The following is a 13651-nucleotide window of genomic DNA, read 5'->3' as shown; positions in this document are numbered from 1 at the left end:
AAGGAAGAAAAAGAAGAAAAAACGTCCCCGCCTGTAAATAGCCCGATGGCTTGGCCCAGCAAAGGACTTACTCAAACGAGATGAAACCAAATGAACGACACGCGGCCTTTCCCCACGTTTTCGGGGAAAGAGAGATACAGATGACTATGTATGTAGAATCGACTGATTGGGACAAGATAGCAAATGCACAACTATCCACAAATTGGTCCAGTGTAATGGATGGATCGCCAGTCAGCTCTTTGTCTTAGCTGCTGGGGATATGTTGCGTTGGTGATAGATTCTGTATAGCTAGACAGATAGCATGGCATGTACGTACGGGCGTCCATTGATGATGATACTTGGTGATGCCAGCTAACATGAGGGGGGAGGGAGCAAAGAGAATGGTGGCAAAACACAAATAAATGTCGCCATCATGATAGGTCGTTGCTATGAGGAATGGGTTGCATCTTGTCTAGCTGCAGAATGCCACCACAGACCTTAAGCATAGATTGGACAGCTATCAGCCTTGTTAGCTTGGTGAGGTTGGCCGGACTTGGGGGTGGAAGGGGATAGTTGCATTCCGTGTGCCGTGATAGGACAGGAGGAGGCGAAATAGAGGGGTATGTAGTACTCCGTACGTAGCGTAGGTAGTCAATAAGGTTAGAGAAGTAGTTGGAGTATGGGATGGGATACCTCATTGGACTGTCCATTACAGGAGACAGACACAGTAACCATCGGCCTGTGCAACCGACCCCGACGCTCGCAAAGGCAAAAGGAAGCAAGATTCCCATGTGCAGTGAGGATGGCATTTGCCCCAAACCCCATCTTGCAGTATCGCATCGCGTCGCACCTCAGTGACCGGACCCTCAAACCGGTTTTCGGTGCCACCACCAGCCATCAGGAGGTATGTACATGTAGGTTAGTCGTGTGTAGCGTGTGTCTACTGCATGTGTACATCTACTACATGTCCCGAACAGACACTGAAATGAATCGAATGCTTCCATTGATGCAAATGCGAAGTGCAACAAGGGCAGGTTACGTACCGACTTACGCAAACTAGAGATTCGTGAAGCGCAAGGAGACTCATCAATGGATAGAGGATAGAGTGGGTAACAAAAAGCCGTAGGCGTCTTTTGTTTACCGACTGTGCTGTTGCCCCTTGTGAGTACGAGAAGAAATACTGTGTGAATGCAATGCCCCTGTTCACTGTGAAAAAGATACATAGAATTGGACAGGTGGTAGAAGCCCTGGCGCAGACTCGCAGGGATCTAGGGTTAAGGCCAAAGCTGGGGAGCCCCCTTGACGGGAGATGGCATCTCACCACACGAATAAGCTAGCAAATTAGACGGCGGAGCTTGGATGGGACACCTACGTCATTTTCGTCTTTTGCTTGACACCTCCATTTGGCGACAACCCCCCAAGATATCGCCGTACCTCCATCTACCTTGGGACCAGTCGAGGCGGTTAGCAACCAAATACGCTGGGCATTTAGTTAACCTTGTTAGGTGCTTTCGCGGTCAGCGAAACCTAGCTCCTTAACTGACATCCAATATGTACCGGAATAGAGGCGAATAAACTGGGCCAGAAGTAAGTATTTCCACATAACCACGCGTTGCTTGCTGGGGGGGCGGCCAGGTAGTCTTTGCGAGTTTCTGTCGTGGTTTCTCGTGCTGGAAGGCTGAAAGTCGATGTACCAAGTATTTTCGGGGCTTAAGGTTGTACCTAGGCCAGCCCAGGGCATGTCCTTGTATCTGGGCTCGTAGCGGCTTCGTAGCGTGCGCTTAAGATACTGTTAATACCGCTACTACTCCGGACAAGGACTCGAGATCCAATCCTCAAGTTAGTTGCTCGAGGCGCGCATACAAGGGTTGCCCCTTCCTCCGCACCTTGTCGTCTTTATCGCCGCGCCGCCAGGCACCATGTCATGTATGTACATATGTATGCATGGTACATCCATTGAGGCGGCTGACAGGATCGCGTGCGTCCTAAGCTTCGAAACTACACTTATGTCATACCAATCCAGAAATAGGACGAACCTGTTCATGCGTTTCAACTGGTATGCCGCCGGTACAGTAGTGAGTTGTATGTATAGCCTCACTCTAAAAATACTTATTTTGGGGGAGCTGTCAGTGTCGTGTGTGCGTGTCAGGAGCCGGCGCAGGCGCAGGAGAGGAGGAGGTGGCAAAATTCCCATCCCAAACACTCAATGCTGCCCAGCATGCGTGCAATCGATGCCAGTAGACCTGGCAATTACTAGTGACGTGACGCATATGCGCGGGTCGTCCGCTTACTGTGTATGTATGTACATATGTGTGTCGCCCGTGTCCCTAAAGGTGCAAGGTGCGGTTTGCGACCTTCCAATTGGATTCTAACCTAGCCATGTTGAAACTTAGTCGAGCACATGAGGAAGGACCCTGGATCTCGTGGTTGCGCGCCGATATAGGAGAACCAATGATTGGATTCGATATGGCCCATGCGAAGCTCTTGGCTCTCCAAGCGCATCCATCCATTCTACGGCCCCCATGGGTGGGCCGAAGGGCAAAGAGAGAGCCTGCCACTTTTCAAGCTTCAACATCCTTGCTGACATACGACGTCATTCTAGTCGGGCCACTCTGTCGTCATTGGTCGAAGCGCCCTTGCCCATTCGCCCATACTGTCGTGCTAGGTGATATTAAAGTCATCGTGCGGTTGCTCCGTATTGCATCTGATTGCTGTTTCATCACAAGCAATGCAGGCTGATGGGTTGATTGAGTCCAAGTGTGTATTCGGGTGGGTTCCATGGTACTTGTAGATTGATTGATGGATTTGATATGTGTGTAGATAGATCTGAGAGGCCACGACAGTATGCTGTATCGTGCACTGCACCGTATACGATTCGATACCTATGTTCAATCGTTAGGGGCAGGTATGCGTATGTACATTAGGTAGAACACGTTGGCCCCGTTGTTTACTCTACATCCGCAGAACCGTACGGTTGGGCTCCGACCAGAACTCCTCCTCTCCGCCCGCTCCGCTAGTTGTTGGTACCTCCCTGGACCTCTTGAGTAATAGGCCTCACTTGGCAGGATGGATGGGTGAGGTTCTACTGCCGCATGAGTAGTAATCGCTGCCGCCGGAATTGGTCCATCTCGCCGTCTGGTGTCTCGTCCGATGCCACCACTAGCAGACTCGGTCAGTGATGAATACGTTTGGTAGTCAGACTTAGACTTGGGCTTGTTCGCTTACCTGGACGTAGACGCCCCAATGGGGATGCATTTTTGATACATAGCAGGAAGGGAGGGAGCGCTTCTCCACACATTGTGACCTGCTTGCAGTCAGGTACGGAGTAGTATGCAGGTATGTACGGAGTATGTACCTTGTAGTTACCTACCTTTTATTATACTGCGGGATATAGCTTATCGAATGGCCTTCTTTCTATTCCTGACCAGTCGGAATGTCCCAAAAAGAACAGACACAAATGAAAAAGGAAGAATGGGGCAGTATAAGTGGACGTTGCGAGGAAATCCAACCCCAATCGAATACTAACATAGGTTGCGTGTGACACCGACGCGGCGTTGCCGCCCTTCCAATTAGGTTGTTCGGAGCGCCCAGTTAAGGAGAGACATTTTCCAAGAAGTCAAAAAAGCTCCCGAATCCGGCTTGTTCCACTCCGTCCCATTGGCTGGATGCGCCTATGCTGGGCGGGGAATGGCCCGAGGAGGGGGAGAGTTGCTTTTTTTTTCTCTACCCTCCCTTGCCCACCCCCGTTTTGATATGGCTGAAGATGGGTTCGTTACCGGCGGGCGCTCTCTGTCCTCGTGCCCCCTTTGGGCCAAATCATCAGTCATCTTTTCGTGCTGGCGTTGCAACCGTTCTGTCATCTAATGCGCGAGAGCCTTGTCCAGTGGAGTTGCCTCTTATGTATGCGACCACACAAAGTGCCACTGGATTTAATGACCACCCCCTCGTTTAAGTGTCAGCACAGCTGAAATCCCTGGAGATGAAGGGTTCGCGCGTTCTCACCATGGACGTTTCCTGTCATCATGCTCCTTGCTGGCCTGTGATCGCAATGGCACATAGTGACGAGTAACAGCACAAAGTAGCAGCCTTCCACTCTCGGTGACTAGTACGAGTATCGCGTAAGATGTGTCTGGTGCATAGAATATATATGTGTGTAACATGGTGAAGGAGCGCAGAGTCCAAGGTAGGCAGGGATCGCGCCTCGTCCGCATCGTATAGTCGTCCCAGCATCGGCAGGAGCAGTCGTCGTCGGCGCAATAGCTGGCGGTCGTCCTTTTCGTTGCGATCTGCGACTTTTAGCCATGGCGGGGTAACCCCCCGTTGCGACTCTGCCATCTGCGGCTGTCGGTCGACCGAGACCGCGACAGTTTGCATGTGCCTCTCTCACTCTATCTCCCTCTCATTCTCTCACGTCTGGGATCATTGCAGTCTATCAATGGAAATGGGGTTTGCGATGGTGGACCGCTTCCCTATTTTCATGCGAATAAGTAGATACTGGATGGGGATCCGTCTGGACTGGATGGATGGATGGATGGTACGGTACATTAACACCCTGATGAGCGACCACCCGTGGTTCGGTTGTCGTTCAATCAATCAATTCAGCCAAAGCCCCTCCCCACCACCCATGACAGGAAGCGTCGTAATCGACCCAAACTTGAAACACGCTCAACATGGCGTGCTGTCACTGCATCCCGTTTTCTGGTCTCCGCACGCTGATCGGTCCCAAACGAGATGGGGAGAGGTGACCGGCTGTACCTCTATGGCAATGCCCTAGTCTTCTGCTACATGCGTATCGTGACGGGCGGACTGGAACATGGCATCAGACAGCGGTAATCTAGACGGACTGCACTTGAGAGGGGGCATGGAGAGTGCCTCCGCCTGTCGTGTTAACAAGGCGTGTTGCTGGAAAATGGCTTGGGAGAATCATGAGAAACAGCATAACGGTACGGAATCATATGTAACATACGTATTGAATAACAACATACGAAGAATACCATTATGTACTCGCACGCACTCCCTGTCGGCACTAAAACAGAACGGTTTGACCCAAGCAGCCAAGCTCCGACTTTTGGCAGATGTTTAGCTCACCCGCTGGCCTGTCCTGAGCTGGGTGGGTAGCGCTAGGGTCAAGCTCGGTAACGGTGTTATCCGTTTTCCACCCCCGTTTTCTTCTCTCTTTTCGTACCCGCCGGCCTGCATGTAACATCCGCCGCGTGTCTGCGTCGTCTCTGGTCTTGAGCAGCAAGCAGCTCGTGATACTTAGCTGCTGGATACGGTACGGTAAGCACTGGGGAAACCACAACGAGGCCTTGGTTGACGTTCTGTATGTTTCCTTTCACGGTAAGGCTTGGTTTGGTCCAGACTCCGCTGCTAAAAGTTGCGGCGGTAGGGATGCCGCGCCGATCTCATGTACGGATATCGCACAGGCCGTCCACTCACAGGCTTCGGCGGGCTGAATGTCGCTTCGCGGGCCACGGACACTATATCCCCTTTTGGGCCTCCGCGCCAAAAGCTCGCTGCCTCCTATTCACGACGCCATCGCAGCGCACCGCACCGCATCACCGAGGACCCCAAAACGATCGACCAAGTTTGTTGTTGCATGTAAATTGTTCCATTGGATTAGATAGATTACAGGGCAGTAGCGAGTGTAAGCTTCTCCATCACGCAACGCCGACACTGGCGTCCGTGATCAGAAGTGCTCTGCCATCAGGGGTATATGCATAGCATGGTGTAATAGTACAGGTCATATCTCCTCTCCGCATGTCTTTTCCCATCGTGAAGTCTTCTGCTGGCAACCCAGCGGTCATGCCTCTCGCTTCGATGATTTCCCCCCCAAAAGTGTAACGAATGCATCAGTAGTTTAATCACCCTCCCCACGAGCGCCTCCGCCGCTGTAAGTCTTGCCTGCCGGTACTCCCCCACCCAAAAACAAATCCTTAAACGCCGGTTTTGAGGGTATCTCAGAAAGACACATGGTCCTCGTAAATGTAAACCAGAAATCCCAGATGTGTGGCCAGACATCTTTCGGCCATAAGCGACAGACGCGAAATATAATAACACAAGAGTCTCCAGAGACAAGCCAGTATAGATCTATAAGGCCCACCCATAGGCTCCCAAACCCCATGAAACCGCTTCTCGGTATAGAATGTCGAAATATCGAAATGTATCGCCTGTTGATCGCGTCGCGCAAGTAATTCCGTGGATGCTTATTTGCTTTTGCTTTTTCTTTTCATCCTTGGGCACGAAGGGAGGGCGTCCGTCCAAGACGAGTCCTCCCCTTCTCTGCCGGCCCCACCCAAAAAAAATAAACGGTCATAGCAACCGGCAATCTCTAAAAGCCAATCGGATATGAATGACGGGGGTATCAATATCGGTATCAATGCTGTAAAGAAACAAAACCAAACATCGCATGGATTGTGCGACAGCAAGCCCATGAAAACAAAGTAAGGTTGCTGTTTTTAGTCCGAATCGTGATGATCTTCCGAACCAGCATCGGATTTCGCGTCGCCCTTGTGCACCTTTCGATGGCGTCGCAGGTTTGACACAACGGAGAAGTGCCTGCCGCATCCTTCGACTTCGCAACAGAAAGCTGCTCATTCGTCTTGTCAGTAATGGCTACACACACAACACTGTCAGGTTCTACGTACGCTTTTCGCCAGTATGGCTGTACATATGTGTTTGGAGCGAGCTAGGTCGGGTGAAACGCTTATCGCACACCTTGCACTTGTGCTTTTTCTGTGTGCTGGAGGAGACCTTGGAGCTGAACTGGCCCATCATCGATTGGGGTGCTGGCGGAGGCTGAGTCATCAGGTTAGGTCGAGGTAACGTCCGCGACGTTACTGACTCGATGTCGGAACCAGCGGTCGAATAGTCGCTCACCGATGAATCGATAGATCCAGCATAGTAGCTGTTATTGCTGTAGTTGCTGGCCGAGGATATCGAGGAGCTGGTGGAATGGGTTGACGGGAAGCCATATGAATCCGTGGATCCGCGCCCACGGTTCGCGGGAGGGTAGATGGCTCTGGGTGTCTCTTGGCTCATAGCAAGCATGCCTTGTCCAGCATCCAGAGCATCCGCAAAACTTCGCCGGTCGTCCTGCTGCATTCCTCTGTGGTCAAAGTCAACTAAAGAGTTCCGGTGAGAGCGACACGTGTCGTCATGGCCAAGGTCCGATGAGGGTACTGACGATTGAGAATATCTTCTGCTGTCAGATTCCGGTGCCAGCGCAAAGGTTGACCGTATCGGCGCAGGCGCGTAGCCTGAGATTCCCCCATCATAAGGGCTCGGCGACGCGGCATATGTGGCATGTACGGGAGAGGCCGAGGTGGCGGTAGCGTACGAGGGCTCGCCATACGCAGCAGACGTTGTCTGCATTCGGTTGAGGCTTAGAAGATCTTGGGGCATATTGAGTAAGTCCTGTTGTCCATAGACGTCCGCCATGAGAGTGCTACCTGCTGATGATGCCGTCACCGGGATGCTTCCATAGGGAGCCATCGAGGAACTGGTATTCGGGCTGGACCTCGCAGCATGCTGCTTCGAGAGGCTGTCGAGTCCACCGAGGCTGTGCAGCCCTTGAGTGTACATGCCCTGGCCGCCATGTTGGGGCGCCGAGGCCGAAGCCCAAGGGTTGGTGAAGTGCGGGGGGTTCGAGTATGAAGACATGTGGTCGAAGTTGAGAGCACCAAATCGTTGTTGATTGTCAAGTGTCATAGTCATCTTTGACTGGACTGGGTATACAACAACAGAGGGTCGGAAGAGGTAGGTGCTATCCCACACCCGTATAATCCGACTATAATAACGACAACAGACGAGAGTTCCAACGTAAAAGTATATGATCAGCCACGGTATCCCAAGGGCGATTGTATAAAAGATAATCGTGTAACCCTGCCGAAAAAAGGTGACTTGTCTTTCAAGATCCGGTGAAGGAGATCCCTTTACCAGTCGTGGAGGCGGGATCAGCGAGCCTTAAGTGTGTTTGGCAGGAGTCTGAAGACGCATGGGGGCAGGGGGCCTGGGATGGTTGGACGAGCCAAAGGTACAACCAGATGCTAGTCGGTACTTGGGAAGTGTTCCCCCCAAATTCGCTGAAGCTTAATATTGCTTTCAGTCAGCGGGACATGTGGAGACGCTCCTAGGCGTGTGGTGTCCAGTGACGACGTGGAACAGGTGTGATCGACAACACAATGTCCCGTCTTAAAGGAGGCCGAGGTTACTAGGACGTGCGGTACTAGGAGGGTAGTCCTGTGTTTAAGAGATCGAACCAGGGCTGGAATATGGGCAAAGATGGTGTCCAATTTGACGGCAGCCGTTTGGGACCTCGACTGGTCATGAGAATGTGGAGCTCTTGTGGCTCGTTTCAAGACCGAAGAGTCAAAGATCAGCAGTGGTCACAGATCCGGGGAGAGATAAGTCGAACAATGGCCGAGACTAGAAGGATGAAGACTGCGTAATGTTGGTAGTGAGATCCCAAAGTCCACAAATCGGCCGTGGTGTGTGCTCTGTAAACGTCGTGATATCCCGGAATGGGTTGTATGTATGTATGTTTGCCCGTCTCGATGATGGGATGGTAGTATAGTGTTGGCGATAGGGAGGAAGGAGAGGAGAAGCAGGCTTTCTACATATATTCTGCGGCCAGCCAGCTAGCTGTGTGCGCGAGTGATGAAAGTGCCCCTACGTAACTGCGAGCCGACCTGTAGGCTAAGCTCGCCCACGAAAGAGGCAATGAGCAGGGGCAAGAGTGAGTACCGACCAGGTCAGAAAAAAGCTGGGTATCAGGGTCTTTCTAACCCGAAGCGTCGATATCTGAGCCAGTAGGAGAGCGAGAGCCAGCAACGCGGCAAGGATGGTGGGTGTGCTAGAAAGCGATAGTACTCTGGTATATAGTGTGCGTATACACGTCAACTACTGTACCGTGCTGCTGCTGTGACCAGGAGGTGGAGGAGGAGGAGGAGGGAGGAGGAGGAAAAAGTGAAAGGTGGGCTAGCAGGCTAGGGTGACGACTGGATATGTCAAGGTAGAGCGGTAGGGATGTAAGGCTACGGTTAATGCCCCTGTCGTTCAACACACCCAAACCGCATCAAAAAGTGCTAAAGTGGATCGCATAGGGGTTCTCTTTTGTTTTTTATGTCTTCCGACCACACGCACGCACGCACACGCGCATGTACTTAATTAGAGAAAGTTGATGGAAGAGGAGGAGCACTCAGAGAGGAGAAAGAGGTGTAAAGGGTATATCTTGAGGTACATAGCATACGTAAAGAAAGAAGAGGGACTAGCCAATCTGGGACACTCGTATGTGGTTGTATGTATTGCACAATGTTGTAGGTACGGTTTGTCTCTTACAGGGCTTTTGCTTTTTAGTCGACGCCACTGATGCGGGAGTCGAAGCTGGCAAAAGACGCCTTTCCATGCAGGGTCTGAAAAGGGACGGAACACAGTGGTTTCTTCTACGACCGGCACACACTCTATCAGAGTCCTAGCAACAGCAAGTACTCCCAGAGAGGCCAAGACCAAGGGCAGAAGAAAAAAAGGAAAGAAAAAAAGAGTTCAATGGCTGCAACGTTGTGCCTAGCTTCGGCGGTATCTTGACTACTACTGGTACTACAGCGCCTTCTCCCTCTCTCTTCTTCCCAGAAACCAGCACACAGTGCAGAGCCATTGATGAAGTCCACTCGGTCTACCATTTTACCAACGCCCCAATCCATTTTCCTTAACCCATTCCCTTCAACCGACTTCACTCTGCTTGGTCGGCTGTGTGGGCGCTGTATGTACAACTAATCTTTCTCTCTCTCTCTCTCTCTCTCTCTCTTTCTCGCCCAAACCCGACTGGGGCTCTTTCCCAAACTCGAGGAACTACGGAGTAGATACATAACATACGTCAGTAGGTGGTACGCAAATTAGGAAGAAATAGACTCTGCGTATTGCGGTAGTGGCAAGATCCCGGAAGGCCCGTATCCCTGTCCGGTACGCGACTGCAAGTGGGTTGCATGGATGAAGCGCATAAGCAAGTACCGGTACCTTCGTTTTTTTCTCTCGTCGTTTTCCCTTGCATCAATATCACTCACAGTCTCGTCGGCACGGTATGTTCATGCTGTTATGGATGTCTGCACGCACACATCATCACTTTTTCTTTTATTACTACCACCGCTCTTGTCGGCCTCACCGCACAGGACGTCCCACGATGGAGCCAAAGATCAATCTTGTCAGTGCAGCCGGCAGTTGCCTACTAGTCTCTGGAGATTATTTAATCAAATCAGAAAACATGCAGAGCATGGAGTAGAGATGGCATATCACATCATTTACCCACCGGCATACACATCGCAGAGAAGCGCAATTTTGGCCGAGTTGTATTTATGACGATGCCGGCCGCAGCCAAGCCAGATAATAAGTCAGACCTGGTCGGGGCGTCCTGGGAAGGAGTCATGCACTCGCTGCTTTGACCACGTTGTTGCAATTCCCAAAAGGGCTGACTGACGTAGTTTCATTAGACAGCTTTGCGGCACACTCTCTGGCATTCATCAATGCTGCCAGGCAAGAGGTGCTGGTGGCGCGTGTAATGAAGGGCCGAATACATTGGTAGCCTTTCCTCGCAATGCCTCGCGGATGTTTGAAGCTGCGCCGTCTCATAGGCGCTGACTGTCTTGGACCCCGACAATCATATAACTCAATCCTCGCCAGTATCCTCAAGCCGTATCAGAGACGACCGCACTCGCACAAGGCTTATTTGTGTGGGTAAACTCGACTACATATGTATATCTGTATCTGTTTTCCTCCTACCGTTTGTACTATGCCCTCTACATATGCTCGCTGCGCCTCTCCTCGCTGTTCTTCTGTTTGGTGAATAGCATCGAAGGGCAACGGCGTTTCTACAGTGTGACTTGGTAGGTACCGATACCAAAGGGTTCGAGGCTTGGCAGGAATGCAAGTAGATGTTCGTTATTGCGTCCTGAGACGACCCGGTCTGAGTGAGAAGAATTGGAAGAGACCAAACAAAGCAGGAGAAAGAGAGGTACGGTACGGGCGTGCTGGAGATGGTGGGTATGGCGCCACTTAGCGCGAAGCTTCGGGTTCTGCTGTCTCGACTTGGTGACGGGAATAAGAGGGTTTGGGATGATTTCGTGGGGCGAGGATGGCACTAGATATGCCATATGACAGCATAGCTCCATCCGAAGGCCCTGTCTTCTCCATCTTTCCTCACCCCCTGGACCAATCACCCTCAAGGCGTATCCATCTCGGCGGGGGGTGGGGGGGGGGTTGACAAAGGATTCCTGAGGTACGGAGTACCAGTAGTGAATTTTCAAAGTTTGGGGGGCTCAAGAGGACCCTGATCCTCTCTGCCCCTACCACCTACCTAGCAGGACGCTAGCCCACTGAGCCCTGTACTGTGCGTGCATACTGTACTGGTCCTTCGAAGCAGGATACGGCGTGGTTCCAAATGTATGTATTGGGGGTTTTTTCGAGGGGCGCACACAATGCTCGATTCGGTTGGAAATTGCGGATTTCTCCCGCCTGCTGCCCGCCCAACCCTTGTCTTGGTTACGGCCTCCCTATCTCCCTCCGTCTGTCTGCGCATACATCAAATGGAGGTATGTACCCCACCGCAGCCCAATAACAACCCTCTGTTATTGGAAAGGGTTCAGTCACTTCATTCAGTCTCAGGTCTCAGTGTTTATGGGAGAGTAGATGCGAAAGAAAGTTGAACTCATCACTACTCTCCCGCATGCAGGAAAAGGTCCACTACTAATGTCAGCGAGGTGAACACGGACTCTCATGAGATTAGCTGCCTAGCAACCAGCTCCAGCAACATCTGCCAGTAGTAGGTAGCCTACAGTACCTGCTGGCACACTCGCATGTATACATGTATGTATCATCTTATGTGCGTGCTCAGAGACGAACCTTGAACTAACTTGGCGCCTCCCGCGCCTCTTCAACACCTTGTAAAACACGGTGAAGTCAACGGGGTTTCCCACGTCTTTTAAGCTTGTTCCTAAGAGGCCAGCGATAGTGCGGGTCGGACAAACCTTCGGTCGATATTAAGCAGGCAGGAATCTCAGTAGTCGCTCGCTATCCTGACCGTAGTGCACTTTGTGTGTGCTATGTACGTTAGACACCTATTCACCTATCGCATCGGGATCTGGAAATCCCCCTTCTTGGTCAGATGGCATTTCACCAGACCTGTTCGCTTGCCAGGGGGGCCATAGCCATTGCCATAGCAGCGTAACAACAGCTTAGTTCGAGGTTGTATCTAGCCCGTCTGTCAACCACCTGCTTAATTGTTTCGGGCCGGGACCGGGAACCGACTGCTACCTATCTATACCTAGTATACCTAGTCGTATACCTTACCCTGCCCGTCATCCAAAAGTCGGTGCGCGCTGTGGGCATTTGGAAACTGCGGTTTCGATGTTTCAAGGTCTGGGCTGGGATCAAAACATCCTTCCCGACCGCACCCGTCTCCTCGGAGTCGCCCAGGAAGAAAAAGGCATCGAGTTGCTCTCCAGTTCCACAACAAATACGCGTACAAGATAGATAACTCGACATGTGAGGTACTTTCGACGTTCCTGGCCCACCTGTTGGAGTCGAAGAAAGGGGGATGGGTTCAGTAATCGAGAAAGCGGGATCGTCTACTGTAGCTATGGTGCAAGCGCATCTCGGATTTCCCGTCATACTGCAACCTTACGTTGCCCATGTGAACGGTTCCTCTGATATCACAAGCTAGCCTGCTAGCATTGCACCGTTCCTGACGGATCCTTGCCAACAGGTGCAGCGTGTAGTAGCAGTAGGTCAACTGGAATAGCCTTGCGAGCACGAGGTTTCTCTGCTACTGTGAGGTGCGAAAGATTAGGGCAATTTTGGTTCAGTGGGGTCGTTTCTTGGCCCCCGCCAGCTGGGAAAGCAGCTGGACAGAACTGGAGTCTCGACGATAAGAAACGAGAAATGAAAACTGATGGGGTTGGGATTCCATTCCACATCCTTGCTCAAATCACGTCCGGTAATCGCGACAAATATTGGATCAATGCAAGGCTGCTTCCTGTGACAGTGATGGCTTCAGCACCTGCAGCACTATTGGAGCACACAATACTGACATTCCCTACCGTACATGTATATGATTGGATATCTTGTCTAGCAACCTGGAGAGGAAGGCCCTACACCTACAGTAAGTAAGTACATGACAACCACCAACGCCCTCCCGGGGACCGGGCTGTCTCAGTCGAGATTCCCGAGAGATGGCAAAGGCGATCATTGAGCCATCGTCCGGCAAATACAGAAGCCCCTGGTGGCCGTCCCACACTTGCAGCAGACCGCGCGGCTGATGTGATTGGTAGATTGTCTTGTATCGGAGTCAGTCGGAATGCATCTACCTACAGGCATGCAGAGTGCCAAGTACATGTATGCAATCTTGGCGTATGTACATGCATGTGTATGTGTGTATCGCTACGCCGACGGAGATAGAGGTTCTCTGACTCTGACCCCGAAGAACCCCCTCCCCCCACCCTGCGTACATCATGTTATCTTCTAGAAGTCGTAGAAGACTTGCTTGAGGGTCTATCGACTGACCACATGCGCAACGAGAAGATTACCAGGAGCTGGAGTACATCCGCTTTAGGACAGTCGTCTCGTCGTCCGTCCACTTAGAGAAAAGCCAAGGCGCCAGGGCTCGTTTCATATTCAACTGGCA

At 51.7% G+C, this 13651-nt stretch overlaps 1 protein-coding gene across 1 annotated transcript; it reads right to left on the bottom strand.

Moving 5' to 3' along the window:
• Positions 1–6437: 6437 nt before the first annotated feature.
• On the bottom strand, positions 6438–7695 carry PG994_011191 (zinc finger protein; the record flags this gene model as incomplete). Its single annotated transcript, XM_066862600.1, has 2 exons — positions 6438–6568; positions 6627–7695. The coding sequence occupies 2 exons, from the start codon at positions 7693–7695 to the stop codon at positions 6438–6440; spliced, it is 1200 nt and encodes a 399-aa protein (XP_066711710.1).
• Between the last annotated feature and the right edge of the window lie 5956 nt (positions 7696–13651).

Source organism: Apiospora phragmitis (genome assembly GCF_038363925.1).
Source record: "Apiospora phragmitis strain CBS 135458 chromosome Unknown utg000010l:1.0-9815664.0:1.0-9183399.0, whole genome shotgun sequence".
Taxonomy (NCBI): Eukaryota; Fungi; Ascomycota; class Sordariomycetes; order Amphisphaeriales; family Apiosporaceae; genus Apiospora; species Apiospora phragmitis.
Note: the sequence above shows the minus strand (reverse complement) of the source record. Positions and strands in the feature narration are given on the sequence as shown.